Raw genomic sequence first — 19,335 nt, 5'->3', positions numbered from 1 at the left:
AAAATGAATTCAAAGTTTGGAAAAAATTTTTTTACTCAAGTATAGTATTTTTTTCACTCTACCGCAAGATGTCGCTGTGTTGTGTAACTCATTGAAACTTTGTATTTTATACACTAAGCAACTTTAATGTTAACAACTCAGAATCTCTGAAAAGAAAACACAATAAAATATTGAATTTTAAAATCAACAACAAATAAACTATGCAATACAAGAATAAACTTTACATTTGCAATGTAAAACAGTTTAAATGAAAATTGCAGGAAACATACATTAAAATATTTACAGATGTGCTAAAAAAGATGAAACACAAAACTATTTAACCTATTTAGACTCAACAAATTTACAGTGAACAACACAGGATCACTGGGGAAAAATGTGTCGTTCACAAAGGAACAGGCTCAATGAGGCGAACGACACATCACTATTTCAGCTCGGAATTAAAATTCACAGCATGCCACTCCTAATAACAAACTACTTTTAAATTGAATTAACCTGTGCTTCTGCGTGGTGCTTTCGCACCATTCCAAGTGAGTTCATGTCAGTTTAAGGAAAAATCAAGTTTTCTACTTTGTGAGTGTGATGACATATTTTTTGTGAACAAAGAGAGTTCACTTTTTTCTTTCTTTCTTTATTAAAAAGCCGGTATTGCAGGCAATTATACATTGCCTCGATTTAACTAATTAAAATCTGTGTTCCTGAGACCTAAATCTGTGTTTATTGTATGAGGTTAGCAAAACTCAGAAGAAGAGTTCAATTCAGCGCTAGTTGAATATCATTGATAAAATGGGTTTATGATGCCATATGTTTATGGGTTTAATGCTAAAATACCCTAGTTAGAGATCATTAGTAGTATAACAAACAATTAGGATTATTTGTGATCTGTTAGGACATAAATGTCAAAATGAAGGCCTGTCTGTCTGTCCGTTTGTCTGTCTGTATAATGTATCTATGTGTGTATTATTTTTATATGTCACATCCAGGGCTAAGTATAAGCTTAAAAGTGTCAAAACTACCCTCTCTGCTGCCCCTTTGCCATGGCGTCTTGGTAAATTGGGGCTCCATTTATGTTGTCTTTTTAGAGCGCTGGTAAGCCAGGTCAATCTACCCTAACTTGGTTTAGGTAAGTAAAATCCACAGACTTGGATCCGAAAATGATTGTATTATATCTAAGGGTGACTCAAATCAGAGGTCAGGCTTAGATTTAACATTTGTTGAACCTCTGATGAGTTTTTTACTATTGGACGAGTGCAAAGGAGATGGGATGTCAGTATCTTAATTTGACTCACTGTTGTTCCTTGTTTTGACAATAGCATGATTGTCGCTATCACCAATCAAGTTGTTGTTCTTTGATTGATTACAAAGCCCTTTAGGGCTGATCTGTTTTTTTGTAACCTTTAATATTTAATAGCATGAGGGAGCTCGAAGAGAGTTATAGGGAGGGATGGAATTTTTCTTACCTGAGAGCCCTTTCCTGGTCCTCCTTGCAAGTTCATAATCTATTGATATACAGTGCATCCGGAAAGTATTCACAGCGCTTCACTTTTTCCACATTTTGTTATGTTACAGCCTCATTCCAAATTGTATTAATTTAATCTCTTATCTCAAAATTCTACACAAAATACTCCATTATGACAATGTGAAAAAGTTTTTCATTTTACTTTTTTTGAATTTATCAAAAATAGAAGACAAAGGAATCACATTTACATAAGTATTCACAGCCTTTGCTTAATACTTTGTTGATCCACCTTTGGCAGCAAATACAGCCTCAAGTCTTTTGGAATATGATCCCACAAGTTTAGCACACCTATCTTCAGGCAGTTTTGCCCATACTTCTTTGCAATAGGTCTCAAGCTCAATCAAGTTGGATGGGAGACGTTTGTCCACAGCCATTTTCAGATCTCTCCAGAGATGTTCGATCGGATTCAAGTCTGGACTCTGGCTGGGCCACTCCAGGACTTTCACGGAGTGGTTCTGAAGCCAATCTTTTGAGATCTTGGCTGTGTGCTTTGGGTCGTTGTCCTGCTAATAAAAATGAACCTTCGCAAGAGCGCTCTGGAGCAGGTTTTCATCCAGGATATCTCTATACATTGCTGCATTCATTTTTCCTTCTATCCTGACTAGTCTGCCAGTTCCTGCTGCTGAAAAACATCCCCACAGCATGATGCTGCCACCACCATGCTTCACTGTAGGGATGGTATTGGCCTGGTGATGAGCGGTGCCTGGTTTCCTCCAAACATGGCGCCTGGCATTCACACCAAAGAGTTTAATCTTTGTCTCATCAGACCAGAGAATTTTGTTTCTCATGGTCTGAGAGTCATTCAGGTGCTTTTTGGCAAATTCCAGACGGGCTTCCATGTTCCTTTTACTAAGGAGTGCCTTTCGTCTGGCCACTCCACCATACTGGCCTGATTGGTGGATTGCTGCAGAGATGGTTGTCCTTCTGGAAGGCTCTCCTCTCTCCACAGAGGAACGCTGGAGCTCTGACAGAGTGGCCATCGCGTTCTTGGTCACCTCCCTGACTAAGGCCCTTCTTTCCCGATCGCTCAGTTTAGAAGGCCGGCCAGCTCTAGGAAGAGTCCTGGTGGTTCCAAATGTCTTCCATTTACGAATAATGGAGGCCACTGTGCTCATTGGGACCTTCAAAGCAGCAGACATTTTTCTGTATCCTTCCCCAGATTTGTGCCTCAAGACAATCCTGTCTCGCAGGTCTACAGACAGTTCTTTTGACTTCATGCTTGGTGTTTGTGCTCTGACATGCACACTCAACTGTGGGACCTTATATAGACAGGTGTGTGCCTTTCCAAATCATGTCCAATCAACTGAATTTACTGCAGGTGGACTCCAATTAAGCTGTAGAAAGATCTCAAGAAAGATCAGTGGAAAAAAGATGCACCTGAGCTCAATTTTGAGCTTCATGGCAAAGGCTGTGAATACTTATGTAAATGTGATTTCTTAGTTTTCTATTTTTAATAAATTCAAAAAAAGTAAAAAAAAAACTTTTTCACATTGTCATAATGGAGTATTTTGTGTAGAATTTTGAGATAAGAGATTAAATTAATACAATTTGGAATGAGGCTGTGACATAACAAAATGTGGAAAAAGTGAAGCGCTGTGAATACTTTCCGGATGCACTGTATGTGCCTTATTTTTAGTGTTTAAACTTAACAACCTCTTTTGTAAAATAGAACCATGCATACAGTGACGAAAACTAGTATTTGCCCCCTCTTTAATTATGTGTTTTTTGCACATTTATCATTCAGAAAGGTTTCAGGTCATCAAACCAATTATAAAATCATACAGAGAAAACTCAGGGAAAAACAAAGTGCAGTTGTGAACTGTTTATTCCAATGATTAAGGCACAAATTTAGGCCTATCTGGCTCTATGTGAAAAACTAATTTCCCCTTGTTAAATCACAAAGAAACTGTGACTAACCATAGTTTTGGGACACCTGAGTACAGTTCCGCAGGCAACACCCAACATTGATTGCCACCACCTGTGTTAAACCCAGAAATCAATTGAATATGAAGTAGATTACAAAATCTCACATAAACAATTAACATTCCACGACCAAAAGAAATTCCAGAAGAAATTTGAAAAAAGTGATTTAAATGTATCTGTCCGGAAAAGGTCACAAAGCCTTTTCCAAAGCTGTAAGGCTCCAGCCAACCACTGTCAGAGCCACTATCCACAAATGGAGAAAACTGGGAACATTGGAAAACCTTCCCAGGAGTAGTCGACCAACTAAAATTACTCTAAGAGTGGGATCAAGGGTCATCCCAGAGGTTACAAAAGAACATTGAAAACGATCCAAGGAATTGCAAGCCTCGCTGGCCTCAGTTAATGTCAATGTTTTTGACTCCACCACCAGAAAGACACTGGCCAAAAATGGCATCCATGGAAGTGTTCCCAGGCGAAAACCACTGCTGTCACAAAAATAACAAAAAAAGTCATCTCACGTTTGGAGTAACGTGCTGTGTACTGATGATAAACAAAAAAAACAAAACAAAAACTTTTTAGAAGGTGTGCAGCCTGTTACATCTTGTGTAAAAATCACATAGATGAACATGAAAATGATGCCAATACCTAAGCATGGTGGTGGCCGTGTGATGTTTCAGGACTGCTTTTCTGCCTTAGGATCAGAACAACTTGCTGTGGTTTGTAGGATAATGAATTCTGGTGTTTATCAGAAGATCCCGAATGAGAACATTCATCCATCAGTTGGTGCCATCAAACTCAAGCACTTTTGAATCACGCAAGAGGACAACAATTTGAAACACACCAGCAAGTCCATCTCTGAATGATTAAAAAAGAAAGCACAATGAAGGTTCTGGTTGAGTAAAAGTCTGGATTTAAATCCAATTGAAATGCTGTGGTGTGACAACCCTCCAATATTTTGGATTTAAAAGAGTAGGCCAAAATTCCTCCACAGCGTTGTAAAACTCATTACCAAATATCGTTTGACTTCTGTTATCACTGTCAAAGGTGGCCCATCTTGCTATTATGTTTAGGGGGCAATTTTGTATTTCCTCTGGTTTCTCTTGGTGATATTAAAATCGTTTTGATGATCTGAAACCTTTGTGAGCAATAAATATGCGGAAAACACAGAGATCAGAATACTTTTTCATGGCACTGTATATTTACTCAATAATAACATTATGCTCAGAAGATGTCTTGCGAAAAGAGCACATCTTCTCATCCTTATACCAAATCCCACCGCCTACACCTTCTTCTATATTGATTAGATAGGCCTCATTGATTCCGACTGCCTCCTTCCTTCTCCTTCTAGGAACTAAAAAAAGTGCCTTTCCCTGCATACCAGCCACAATACAGATTGTCTTTTCCATGAGTACTAATTAGTCCTAACAAAAGGTTTATTTCCACAATGACCAGACTGGACACAAAATCAAAGCCACATTAGTAAACCTGAAACGAGATGATCATTTTAAAACGCTTCGTAATAGCTTGGCACCTGGTGCTAACTTCTGTCATTTAAAAGCAGGGCTTATTCCCTAAAATAGCTGAAGACTGCTGTAAATCCCTGCTACCCCCACTCGAGCGCACACATACGCCCACGTGGGCACAACCACACACTGATATCAAAAAGCAAAGTCGATCATGAAAGCGAGAGCCTGCAGAGGATTTGAAGCTTGCGACTCAGTTTGTCCTTATTATAAACCAAGTCAATAGCAGATTATGATAATGTGATATCTAACCAAGGGGAACAGTGAGTAATATATCTGTGAACACATGGGAGCCCTGTCATATATTTTGAATCTCGAAATGGCATGGATGCAGTAAGCTTGTGTGAATGCAGAGCATAAGAAACTACAGGTGTGACTTTATGACTTGACAGAAGCGCAATGGAATCCAAATGAGCTCTGTTCTGCCATCTTGTACGACAAAGGCATAGCCATCTTTTGTTTACAAATAAATATGCCGACTGGGGAATAAAATGAATCATATACTCTTCAATTACCATGAATCTAAGACTACAAACCTCTCTTTTATGCGACATTTTAAAGACCGTAGTTTTAAATAAGACGCGGCTTACTCTTTTTTTTTTTGTGGCGTCACTGAGGAAAACGTCGAGCTACTCCTTTCCGCCAGGCGAAAAGCATGTCTTACAGCTGGAAACATATATGACACTCTTCAAGAGAAACTAGTTTAATACCTAACTGGAGCAAAACAGAACGTTTGACAGTATTTTATTCCATATTCCCAACATACTCACTACATTTCAAATTTTTCACCTCCAGATCAATTCCTCAATTTATACATTTGAGTTGAACTGCAGTGGACGTTATCCATCAAAATTACTACACATCTAATTCTTGCATCTATTTTTTACTATGTTATAGTCAACCAATAAAAAAAATAGTTGTACTAGAAAATCACAGAAACCCAGCACTGGTGAGAACAGGTCAGCGGGCACCTCAACTGTCCTTAGGGGGCACCATATCAGAGACACCTGCTTTAAACGAACAGGGTGCTTGAGCCGTTCCAGCTATTCTCAGGCAGTGGGCAGGGGACACCCTGAAAAGTTTTGCCATCCAATCACAGGGCACCCGGAGACAGATAACTCACTCACTCATTTGCACCTAGGGACAATTTGGACCAGCCAATAAACCTGACAGGCATGTTTTGAAACGTGGGAGGAAAATTGGGTGCCTGGGGGAAACCTACACAAGCATGGGGAGAACATACAAACTCAAACACAGGAAGGCTATGAGCTGGATTTGAACCAATGACTTCATAACTGTGCCGCGGACACGCTAACCACTCAGTTGCCATGCTGCCCTGGGAGATAAATGACCCTAAATATATCCAAGTTTTTTTTTACAGTGATTCAAAATACAAGATTAATGCGTTTCCGGATTGTGCCTGTATCTAGAATTGCTCGGATCTTGAGCAAATTTCCCCAATACGAACAAATTGAAAACCAATTAGTTCAAAGCATGCAAGTTAAACCTAAAACATTGCTCCATAATCCATGCTCCACCAATGGCCTGATGAGCACAAAGACCCCTGACTCTTTGTTCTAAAAAGGAGGGAGGTTTCTTGCGTTGACAATTGTCTAACTTGGATGACAGCTGATGGGGAGATGAAGAAAATAAATCCAAACAACACCAAGTTCCTGCTTGTCTTGACAACAATGTATTTGAAAACGTTTGGCAAAAACATATTATCATTAGATAACATTATTTATCTTGTCTCATGCATTCATGTCATTTAAATTTGATGGAACACATAAAAATGAATTCCAGGGTACACTGTGCACCACCTTAAAAGCGGCCTACTCAAATTTAAGATTAAAACTCAATATTGTCTTCAAGCATGCTGCACAGGAATTTGAACAGCTATGAAACAAAACTTTTTCTCATCCATTTTTAAAATTTAAACCCAGTGTATACTGTGAAGAAAAGCATCAGATTGCAACACAGATGTGTCTTTTTGTGTTGTTTTCATTGGTGGTTTCGACAGTAACTTGTTATCGTTCTCTGAGGAGTAAAGGAAACTTCAACGACCTGAAATTAACTCCAATGACTCGGAAAGTGTAGCGTTTTAGATCGAAAACTTCCACTTATGCCCAATTCAGACTTATAAATTGACGACTTGATTTGCTTTAAATTAAAAAGTTTAAATACATTGAGAATTATGTAAATATTTAATAAAGTACTGTTAAACCTCCCATATTGCTCCTGTTATGTATTATAAGCATAATGTCGGCAAAAATATGGACTAAAAAGGCGTCATAAATGTTTCCAGATGAGTGCGACACTGTGTTCTGTAAACGAAGCGCATGCCTTGTGGAAAAGCGGCACCATATTTAAAGCCACTGTGTTTAAAATGTAGCAAAAATTTTGCGGCTTGTAATACGGAGTTTACAATATTTTGAAGAATGTATTGTTGTTGTGTGTGTTCCAGCAGTGGTCTGCAACCTTTTCTGTACCACTGACCTGCTTGATGCCCTGACTGCTTTCTCATTCCGAGTTGCTAGCCTCGGAATGAGAAAGCAGTCAGGGCATCAAGCTAACGTTAATAATTAGAACAATTACAGTATTACAATAGGCTTAAATCGAATGTCAAATCAACAAGACCACTAGGGATCTGGATGATGCGTAAGAGTTGATATCATTATCACACTATTTTTTCTCATAGTACCACGTTGTACAACAAAGTTTGGATTAACTTTTTCCCATAGTTCTCCATTACAATTTTGTACAACGCGGCACAATGACTAAAAATAGAGGGATGATGAGATAAAAATCTATTGCCTTTTCCTAAGACATTTACAACTTATGTGGCATAGAAATTAGGATGGAATCCAATGCTGAGCAAATGCGCTCAGCAATATTAGTCGTTATCAATGCTAAAATACACGTACCATAACGTTAAGTTTTTGCTTGAGCAATGACAAATGCACATGTACAGACGCTTCCCCACTTACGACCATACAACTTACGTAAAACGGTCGATACGATCATTGTTAATATCCGGACATTGCTGTAAGTTAGATTTTGTATTGTGTGCACCTTTCTCCGGGTACGGGACAATACTGTAGTGCTTCTTTCCGGCCGCTACTAGCGTGTGGCGCTTTGAAAGGTCACCCAACATTGACCCAGAAATGAAAAAATCTACTTCTTCCTAATTCTTGTGTAAACATCTCTCTTTTACCTGTTCGTAATCCCACAGGTGCCACCAATGTAGCGTGTCGTTTTGTTTGGGTAATGGATTGCTACTCGTTCATGAACAAAATACTCAGAAACACTCACGGTCTTTTTGGAGAACGACAACTGTCAGCACCCGTTTATTGTAAACACATCGAACTCTCTACAAAACTAAACTCTCGCACTCCCCTACACTCTCGCACCAACTCTCGCGACATTCGCCGCCCTGCTCTCATCATTCATGTGCACCTCACATTCTACGCCTACACTATCTCTAGTGCGCTAAGAACTTTGACATTTTTATTTTTTAATATCTCATGCATTCATTTAATATGGTTGGTGTAAAGTATAAAGAAGAGGCAAGGTGTTTCTTTTAAAATGAAAGTGAAGTAAGAAAGCTGGATGCTGTTGAGAAAATGGTCAGAGCGCTTTTTTTTGGCCACTTTTTACGACGGTGGAGGACCTCTTAAAGCGCATCCCCCAAAAGTAAGTTAAACTCAATTTTATTTATCTTTATACAGCATATTATTTTATGAAATGTTTATTTTTTAGTAAAGAACAATACAGGTTACTTATACAAGTCTTAAACATACGTATATAAACCTTTAACATACATTCCATACAAAATATAGCACTGAAGCAACTTATGAACAAATTCAACCTACGAACGATCGTCCTTCGTAAGTAGGGCAGCGTCTGTACACTGAAAAATACGGTATTAGCAAAAACGAAGGCAAATGTTTTTTCATTGCGTGTGGCCAGGTACTAAACGACCTACCTGGTCCATGTGTTGTTGACAACCACTGTGTTACAGGATGAACATTTATAAAAGGGGGCATGGTAAAAATTGTTCCATGGCAGGTGCCTGTTGGCGTTTGCATGTAAGTGTGTATGTGTACGTGCGCAATGAGAGGGAAGGACTTTCGAGGAAGTCCGTAGTCATAAGAGCCGACTGATGAGTATCACCATCATCTGGTGCGCTATTCATGCCCTGTGCACAAGGGCTCATTCACCCAACACTTTTTACGCTCGCACGCCCCGAGAGCCCCCCGGGCGCTTTCCCACTGCGGACTGTCACTCACCCGCCGCATCCTACGCAGATGACAGGACGGGCATCCAGATGCAAACATGCACGCTCGCCGACTTGGCTACGCTAAATAGAAAGCCAGGAACAGGCCGTGTCGCTCTGCCGACGCGTGACAAAAACGCATCATGGTAGGCTTGACGGAGAAAGGAAGTAATGTCGATTTTTGCTCAGCACCGTCCAGCCTGCAGTCACCAATAGGGGCGTGGGTGAAACAAAAAGAAAATGTGCCTGATGTGATGATAGGGATTTTGGTTGAAATATGGAATGCTTAAGCCCAGCATACACCAAGCGCCAACTGCATGTGACGCCAGTGGCAGTCAGTTCTTTTGCTTTGGCGTCAGGTGTGCGGGGGCACTTTTTTAGAATACAATAACATTTCCTTTATTGTCATTATACAGAGGTACATCGAAATTGGAGAGGAAAGTTCCTAAAAACTGCCGGTTTGTGCCGGTAGCCAATGTGCGCAAGCTCCTGTGTTAGTTGTTAGGTGTTAGTTGTGTAACACCTATGTACTGTATACCTGGATGTAGTCCAAAGACAATCATATGCAAAGTACATGAAGATACACTGAATGGGAGACCCATGTCTCAGATAGGAAACGAATCACACGATGAGAAAACACGTGACATAAACAACTTAGTGGAGAGTTGAAAACAGTGCAGCGAAAAATGACTTTTAACACCAAATTTCTCACCTGTGGTTGGTATTGGGTGTGCACCAGGATTTAGCATACATGCCAACCTTTTTTATATTAAAAGCAGTGGATTTTATTGCACAATGTATTTTCACCAGCGAAATTAAATCTGTTTCCAGAATCTTAAAAACAACAAACAACACATACTTCTTTAAAACCATAAGTGGTAAATAATGACCCAAAATAAATCCAATGCGATCGTTGGAGCGGTTTGTTTACGCACAATTTAGTCTGGCTTCAATATAAAGCAGCTCTAGACTAAAATACAACTCTGGAGTCAAGATTTTTTGTTGTTGTTTTAATTTGATAAAGCAGGTAGATTTTTTTTTTATAAACTGTAGGCGTCATTAGTGGCAAAAAGTGGTAGTCCAACATTTAAAACGGATGTGTTGGCAATTAGGACAAAAATATATTGGCACTTTTCTAACTATCTCCTTGAACGCTGTGGCGCGCTTCTTTCATTTAGGACATGAAATGCATTACAATAAACACATGATAGTGTTGTAGTATTCATCGAAATCATGGCGGCGGTTTTTTTTTGTTGTTTTTGTTTGTTTGTTTTCAAGATACGATGAAGGAGGTTTTGGAAAGGGATGAACCGTTACCAAGCAGGGTGTGGCCGTTGGTGTAGATGTGGGGAAAGTCAACCAGTTAAACAGTTAAACAACTTTTTCAACAGGTTTGACCACCCCAAGAGTACTGCAGCTGTCCCTCCCCCTCATGGAGGACATCCCCCCACTCAAGATAACTGCAGCCCAGGTGTGTGGAGACCTGAGGAGGCCGCGAACCAGCAAGGCAGCTGGTCCAGATGGAGTATTCCCCCGACTGCTGAAGGCCTGTGCGTTGGAGCTTGGAGACCCTCTACAGCGCATCTTCAACCTGAGCCTGGAACAGGGGAGGGTCCTTCAGCTGTGGAAAACATCCTGCATCATCCCAGTCCCAAATAACTCAAGGCCTGAGGAACTCAACGACTTCAGGCCGGTCGCCCTGACATCACATGTGATGAAAACCATGGAGCGGTTGCTGCTGCACCACCTGAGGCTACAGGTCCGCCACGCCATCGACCCTCTGCAATTTGATTACCAGGAGAAGGTGGGGGTGGAGGATGCTATAGTCTACATGCTACACCCATCCCCCTCACCTGGATAGAGCTAAGGGGGCTGTGAGGATTACATTTTTGGACTTCTCCAGTGCCTTCAATACCATACAGCCTCTGCTACTCAGTAGGAAAAAAGAGAGGGGAGTTAGCTCACACCTTGTAGAATGGATTACGGACTACCTGACAGGCAGACCCCAGTATGTGAAACAGGGGGGCTGTACATCGGACACTGTGGTTAGTAGCACAGGATCTCCGCAGGGGACCGTGCTCGCTCCGTTCGTATACATCCTGTATACATCGGACCTTTAGTACAACTCTGAGTCCTGCCACCTGCAGAAGTTTGCTGATGACACTGCTATCGTGGGATGTATCAGAAGTGGGCAGGAGGAGGAGTACAGGAAATTGATTCAGGACTTTGTCCAATGGAGCGAACAAACCACCTGCACCTAAACACCACCAAGACCAGGGAGATGGTGGAGAACTAGAACTCACCTGGTTCCTGTAACCATCAAAGGAGAATGTGTAGAATTTGTCCAGACCTACAAATACCTGGGTGTGCAGCTGGACAATAAACTTGACTGGACTGCCAACACAGAAGCTCTATGTAGGAAAGGTCAAAGCCGACTTTACTTCCTCAGAAGGCTGGCGTCCTTCAAAATCTGCAACAAGCTCCTGAATATATTCTATGAGACTGTTGTGGCAAGCGCCCTCTTCCATGCGGCAGCGTGTTGGGGAGGCAGCGTCAAGAAGAAGGATGCCTCTCGTCTCAACAAACTGGTGAGGAAAGCGAGCTCTGTTGTGGGCACAGAGCTAGACAGCCTGACAACAGCTGAGAGACAGGCACTGGAAAAGCTGCGGTCAACCATGGACAATTCATCACATCCACTACACAGCATTCTCTAGACAGAAAAGCAGCTTCAGCGACAGACTGCTGTTACAGTCTTGTACCACGGACAGACTGAGGAGATCTTTTCTTCCTCATGCCATGAGGCTCTTTAACGCCACCCGGCGGAGTAAAGGCCCACACCCCCCACATTTATTGCAGTGTGTATTCTTTGTAGCACTATCTAGATACTCTATATAACACGCTAAATTGGGTATTAATACGTCACATTGGGTATCTGTGTATTGTATTTGTTTTGCTTTATTATTGTTTTGTTCTTCAACGCAGGGATGCTGCTGGAAGTGTGAATTTCCCTGCGGGGATGAACAAACTATCTATCTATCTATCTATCTATCTATCTATCTATCTATCTATCTATCTATCTATCTATCTATCTATCTATCTATCTATCTATCTATCTATCTATCTATCTATCTATCTATCTATCTATCTATCTATCTATCTATCTAGGAAATTGATGACTTTATAACGGCCTTTGGGCAATTAGCTATCACACAATCCCAGAGGTTACAACAGCAAAATTGCTTAGCAAACAGAAAATAGTGTAGAATAGAATAGAATAGGGGCAGCACGGCAGCGCAGTGGTTAGCGCGTGGGCACAGTTCTAAGGTCTTGGGAACCTCCTGTGTGGGTTCAAATCCAGCTACCGGACTTCCTGTGCGGAGTTTCTATGTTCTCCCCGTGCTTGCGTGGGTTTCCTCCGGGCACTCCGGTTTCCTTCTACATTCCAAAGACATGCATTTCAGGTGGATTGGCCGGTCCAAATTGTCCCTGGGTGTGAATGAGCGAGCGAGTTGTCTGTCCCTGTGTGCCCTGCGATTGGCTGGCAATCAGTTTAGGGTGTACCCTGCCCACTGCCCAATGATTGCTGGGATGGGCTCCAGCACCCCCGCGACCCTACTGAGGAAAAGCGGTGCAGCTAAAGAGATGAGATGAGAATAGAATAGAATAGACGAGAAACAAATAGTGATAGTGTTTAGCCGGCAACAATTGTCACAGTTCGAGTTTTAACACCACCAAACAAACAGAGGCAAGTTTTAATGCCATTACCCAATAAAGGAGAGGCAACATTTTTAAGACGTTTGTGTGCAACTGTGATAGGCTTGTGTAAGTCAGTCAGTCAAACGGCTCTTGCACAAATGGCCACCAAAACAAACGCAGCAGCTTGTTGCTTTGGCGGGTCGTAACATTGAAAAAAAACCAAAATCATCAATTAAATCGAACTCTGACGAAAGTCAGATGAGTGCAAAGAAATGCTGACCACCACCAGTTGCTCCGTGGATTTTTATCGCGTCCAGAAATCGACTGAAGCGGCATCGGAAGGGAAAGATAGCAGCGAGGCTAGCAACTCGGAAGCCACCACTGCCGAATGAGGCTACTCCCCAGCACCAGATCCATTACCCATGAAATGGATGACTTGGAGCTACTACTCGTGAAAAAATGCTACATTCGTGACTCTTGTATTTTAATCATCACAGAAACCTAGCAGAAGTCACTTTTTTACATTGAAAGGAGAAGCTCTCCAATTTTGTTGTACTTTCTCTCCTGGCTTTGATCTACATCTTTATTAAAATGAAAATAAAGACCATTTATTCATATGCAATTCTGTTTTAATTTGTAAATCTATAGTTATTTTTGTTACAGTAGTAAACTCTCAGTCGGTATTAACGTCATCTTGAGGTAAGACTGCATGTTGCTATATTTAAGTTCTTCCCAAAAACAAAACAAGCACAGAAAAACACCTTTCTTTCAAAATCGATAATCGCATCAAAATTGCAATACAGGTCTCAAAAATGGCTATTTATTTTACTTACAAAATCGTGCAGCCCTAATGTTTACGACAAGATTAGGCATGGCATTCCAAGATACACAAGACAAACACAAAATAAAGACTGAAAACAGAAAAATGAGATGAGAAAATCATATTTATAATATAGTGCTTGGAGAATTGCCTACTTTATAAGTGAATTTACTTTTGTAATAGTGCAAGGGAAAATAGTGCAACATAACAACAGTGCCATGAAAAGTTGTGAGATTGAATTTGGCAGCAAACCCTTAGTCACATTAAAAAAAAAACTCTTTAAAGACCTTATTTTTTAACCCTGACCACTGCAGAAACGAACTTTAGATTTAGGTCACCATGGTTATGTGTCTTAGCGGAGCCGTTGACTTGCATATAATTATATATTCCACTAAATACCCCAAATATTAATCGGGAAATAAAACTAAGCAGGCAAAATGCAATACTACAAATAATAAATTAAACAAAATAATAATGTTTCTATGTGCTTCAGGGGCTGGTATAACTAAGATTGATGAGGGGTTGACTGTAAAGGCAGGCAGAAGGACATTTCGGCCATCATGGGTTAAAATACTCCTAAATTTGATCTGAAGGATTTAGGATTCAATAAATGGCAATTCTCCATACGTTGTGGGAAGCATCACAATGACAAAGAGTACAAGTCACAAAGTATCCCCATTGGGAAATCAACAAGAGCAATATGGTGCAATGGAGCAACACACTGCAGCCTTTTTTTTAATCACAATTCTGTGAGACATGTCAAGCAAATACCCATGTCTTCTTTTTTGGGATGAGCAATAATTATATATATATATATATATATATATATATATATATGTATATGTATTTATGGATGTATTTATGTATTTATGGATGTATGTACCTGTATATATATATATATATATATATATATATATATATATATATATATATATATATATATATATATATATGGATGTATGTATATCCATCCACCCATCCATTATCTGCACCGCATTTCAGTAGGGTCATGGGGTGCCAGTGCCAATCCCAGCTATCCTCGGGCAGTGGGCAGGGGGACACCCTGAAATGTTTGCCAGGACTTAGAGACGGTCTGGCGGCATTGACTCAGGAAGCAAAGCGCTCGTCTTAGGATCAAGAAGTCTCATGTTCAATTCCCGGCTCCTCCGTGTTACATGTTGAAGTGTCCTTGGGCAACACACTGAATGCCCCCGATAGCAGGTAGTTGCATGGCTGGCGCTGCTATCGATTGGTTAGTAGAAGGGAAAAGTGTAAAGCACATTGCGCTTTGGGACGTCTTCATTGACTTGAAAAGTGCTATATAAATGCAGACAATTTACATTTACTTGCTTGCCCATTCACACCTAGGGATAATTTGGACGAGCCAATTAACCTGACATGCATGTAAACTACTGGGAGAATCAAATCCACTGAAGCCAAAAAGTGCCGTTTGAAGTGCAACCCTGACATCCTCATCAAGCAGTTGAAACTTGAGGCGGAAGGACGTTTTAGCATTCCGAAAGACTCACAAGGCCAGCTGAAGTCAACAACGTGTCCCTGTCCAAAATTGGACTCAAGAACAAACAATACTGTGTTTGATCCGGTAGTAGTTTTTAACTCTATGACCTTCATGGCAAAATCTCAATTTATTCTAAGAGGGAAATCATATTGTTACTTTTAGCTCCATATTTGTGGACTGGGTTAAGAAAATCATGTAATCATTTCTCCAAACATCAGTTTTGACCGTGTTTTATGCATTTATCTTTTGAATGTCACTGTGTTTCAATTTTTATCACGCACTGCAAAGCAAGGGTGGTTTTAATGTTTTTCACCACCATCTTTCACAGTCTCTTATGTAGGATAACTTAGATGTAAAGAAATGCCCAAAAAACTGGCAGCATTTTTTTCCAGAAAGACGTTTCACTCTCCCAGTCCACAACACAATTGAACATCAACTCAATATTTTACAGGAAGTTAGGTACGTTAACTTTGATGTGAAAAATGGAAGAAAAAAAAAGATGTGATTCAGCACTTTTGGTTTTATTGATTCATTATTTCTACCCCAGAAAGACCTTTGACGCTACCAGGACAGAACAACATTGAATATCTCAATATTTTACAGGCAGTCAGGTAGGTTACCCGAGATGTGAAAGATGGCAAAAAAGCTGACCCAGCACTTTTGGTTTTGCTGACTCAGCAGCTTTCCCAGGAATACATTTTATTCTCTTAGGCCAGAGCAAGTTTTGCCACTATCCCAATTTTTCAAAAGCGATCAAGTAGGCAACTCCAGAGGTGAAAATGCCAAAGAAAAACCCTGACTTTGAACTTTTGTTTTTTCAGAAAGACTCCCTTCTTCCAAATTCAATTTCAACACAATGTCTTGCAGACAGTGAGAAGGGTTAGTCTAGATGCGACAAAAATCAGCTCTTTGTTTTTTCGGACTCAGCATTTTTTTCCTGAAAGATATTCTACTCTTCCAAGCCAGAACGGCTAACCATCTTTAACAGGCAGCCAGATAGGTTAACCAAATGTGAAAACTGTCCCAAAAAAAAAAAGCTAACTGATTTTTTTATTTTGCTGACTTAGCAGCTTTACCAGAAAGACATTCTACTCTCTTAGGCGAGAACATGTTTGGCCAAGATCTCAACCCTACAAAAAAAGCTCATGTTTCCCAAATGAGCAAAATTCACCTGCATGACGCCTAAAAATATGCCAATTGTTACCATAGTGTAATTACAGTGTAGGACAGAATATGATACAAAGTCAAAAAGCCTCACACACCAACTAATCTTGTCAGCACACAAAGGACGGTAAGTGTGGGCTATCAAAGAAGGAACAATTTAGTGTGACGTTTCCTTTGTATCTGTGAGGCACACACTTATTCTCTGACTGGCATTATGAAACATATTATCAGCCACAGGAGAATAACATCCCTGCTGCTCTGATTGGCTTGCTATTATCTTGATAAAAATGGCAGCTGAATAATTCTGCATCATTTCAGATCACTCTTTTTTCTCTTTCAGCAACCAAAGTAAACAGTTCCCATATTATCTGGACGATAAGGTGCACCCAAAAAGCTTAAATTGCCCAAAAGATTTAAATTGCACATACTGGTGAATACGTAGGAGTATATATTCATGTGTGTTACTGCACATGGTTTTACGATGGTTGTGTAGTGATTGATCAATCCAAAAAATTGTACGAGAGCGCCAAATCCCAAATACTAGACGACTAGTAATGTGGATAACACACAAATGGGCATTAGCTTTTATCTCAATATCACACTACTTTCACTCACAGTACCATAGACAAATGTTACAGAATGGTGAAAACAGAATTTATCCTGAAATATATTAATAAACGCAAAGTCTGATTCATCATCAGATACATCGGTTTGTTTCCCTTGTGATTTTTTTTGCAGTTATTTATATCTTCAATGCAACTTTCTGGTTTTCTCATTTTTTGACATCCACCTTTAATACAAAATTGAATGCCTTTTCATATGTTATATGTATCACTGGTGGCCCGGTTAGGTTTCACCACCGCGACCTGGGTTGATTCCCGTTACATACCATGTTCTGCGATTTTTTGGGGGGGAGCTGGGGGGCGACATTTTTCGACTGATCAATCGTTGCACTAATACACAAATAAACACAAACAAATAAGGTGACTCTTACTGTAGGTGTAATCTCATGCACCTTTAAACCAGGATGCCTTATAAAGGAAATATATGAAAAACATATGACAGAAGACTATTTTTGGAGGGTGCCCCTTATAGTGCCTAAAATGCGGTAGACTATCAGTGGTCCGCAACCTCTACTGTACCACTAACTGGTTTGACATCTGACGATTTACTCTTGGTTTGGCCCAATAATATTATTAATAATAATATTGGTAATAATAATATTGATTATAATGATAACAAGTTTGTAATCACTAGACAACTGCTGATTGTAGATGACATAAGAAAATTCATTTGATTTTGTTCCATCATCACACTAGCTTTACTCGTGGTACCACGTTGTACAACATTGATTTGGCTGTACTCTTTCCCATAATGCTTCATTACAACGTTGTACAACATGGCACTGTGAGTAAACATAGAGTGATGTCTAAAAAAATGAAATTTCTTTTCTTGGGGCTAAAATTCTGCGCTCTAACCACCGCGATTAGGGTTCATTTTCCGTTGCATCCAATGCTGAGCCAATGTGGTCATTCATATTTGATAGCAACAAGAGGCAAATTCTTCTTTATCGATCTTTTGCGTCTCCATTATAATTATCAGCAATCTTTAAGTTGACTCTGAATCACTGAGACGTAAAAATACAGCACGCATCCTGCTCCTCTGCAGATGCTGGCCTCCCGGAGCGCAAAAAAGCGCACAATGTCCGTGCAGCAAAAAAAAAAAAAAGAAAACAGCTTAACAATTCCCCAAGCAACCGTTTCAAACCACTAGCTCACCAGCGCGGCCTAGATGTCTTTGCGCAAATTGGGCGAGAAAAACACAAAAACAAATACTCACATGCATACGTCATGGAGAAACTATTTCCCATTTTGACCATATCAACCTGCGGCACCAGTTTGGGGATGTCCTGGTGGTGCGAGAGAGCGAAGCGAAACACTTCATATTCGTGGGAGTCGGTGGGGAACAATCCTCCTGTTGATCATCAAAGAACAAATCGAGATTTTAAAAAAAGAGGAAGGAAGAGTGCGATAGTGCGATCATTTTTGGAGACAAAAGGCTGAGTGCGCGCGCCATTCTTACCTATATTGATATTACTTGGGAAACTTGCGCTTGAAGCCAAGCACATCCCCAGTAAACAGGTGTAGAGGATGCTGAAGCTTCGCTGCATATTTCCGTTTGCATCGGCGGAAAGAAAGGAGCTGAAATCCGAGCATGCATACGTTTCCTTCGCGCGTTTAACTTCCAAATATCTCGACCGGCGGCGGTTCTCCTCCTGCGTCTAGTTAGCGTGACATCATCTTCAACGATCAAAAGAGAGACGACAGTGAAGATCAGGAACAGGAAGGTGATACTGGTAGCCTATTGATGGCAATGGGGAGAAGGAGCTACCTTCCTCTCCACTACTCAGCCTCGATCTGCTGATGCTCGCTTGTCCTTGGCTACGTTTTGGCGCGCTGAAGGAAAAAAAAGTGCACGCCCAGAGGGGGGAAAAAAACAGCAAAAAAATATACCGTATTTTCCGGGCTATAGAGTGCACCTAAAAACCACAAATCGTTCAGAAATTTCAGTCTTTGTACACCTTTTTCGTGACTAAATTCAAGGACTTCTAATGTCTTGATCAAATTATCACCAGCCAAAATCACAAATGATTGTTTGCGGCGGGAATCGAACCATTAAACTTTCAGTGATACAGGTAGATAATAAATGAAAATACATTATATGTCATCTCATTATCACCAGTGTTAGAGTCGTTACTTAGAAGACGTAATTAGCTACCGATACCAGTCACATAATTTAAAAATATTATATTACCCCCCAGATTACTGACACCCATGAGTAATGTTACTATCAAAGTAACACATTGAAACTGACCCCCTAAAACAGCTTTAAAATAAC

At 40.3% G+C, this 19,335-nt stretch overlaps 1 protein-coding gene across 8 annotated transcripts in view; it reads right to left on the bottom strand.

The window, feature by feature from the left end:
* The window catches only part of gria1a (glutamate receptor, ionotropic, AMPA 1a), a 151,072-nt gene extending 132,204 nt beyond the window's left edge, over positions 1 to 18,868 (bottom strand). For all 8 annotated transcript variants that reach the window (XR_015851370.1, XR_015851371.1, XM_088344299.1 and 5 more), the window contains exons 1-2: positions 18,520 to 18,868; positions 18,277 to 18,411 (exon numbers count right to left, since the gene is read on the bottom strand). Coding sequence is in view for 6 of the 8 variants with exons in the window: in XM_088344299.1 (XP_088200425.1) it covers positions 18,277 to 18,411; positions 18,520 to 18,607 (223 nt within the window). In the remaining 2 variants the exon portion in view is untranslated. The remainder of the gene's footprint in view (positions 1 to 18,276; positions 18,412 to 18,519) is intronic.
* Between the last annotated feature and the right edge of the window lie 467 nt (positions 18,869 to 19,335).

Source organism: Urocampus carinirostris, chromosome 9 (genome assembly GCF_059441175.1).
Source record: "Urocampus carinirostris isolate Australia breed hairy pipefish chromosome 9, RoL_Ucar_1.0, whole genome shotgun sequence".
Lineage (NCBI taxonomy): Eukaryota > Metazoa > Chordata > Actinopteri > Syngnathiformes > Syngnathidae > Urocampus > Urocampus carinirostris.
This window is presented reverse-complemented; position numbering and strand designations above follow the sequence as displayed.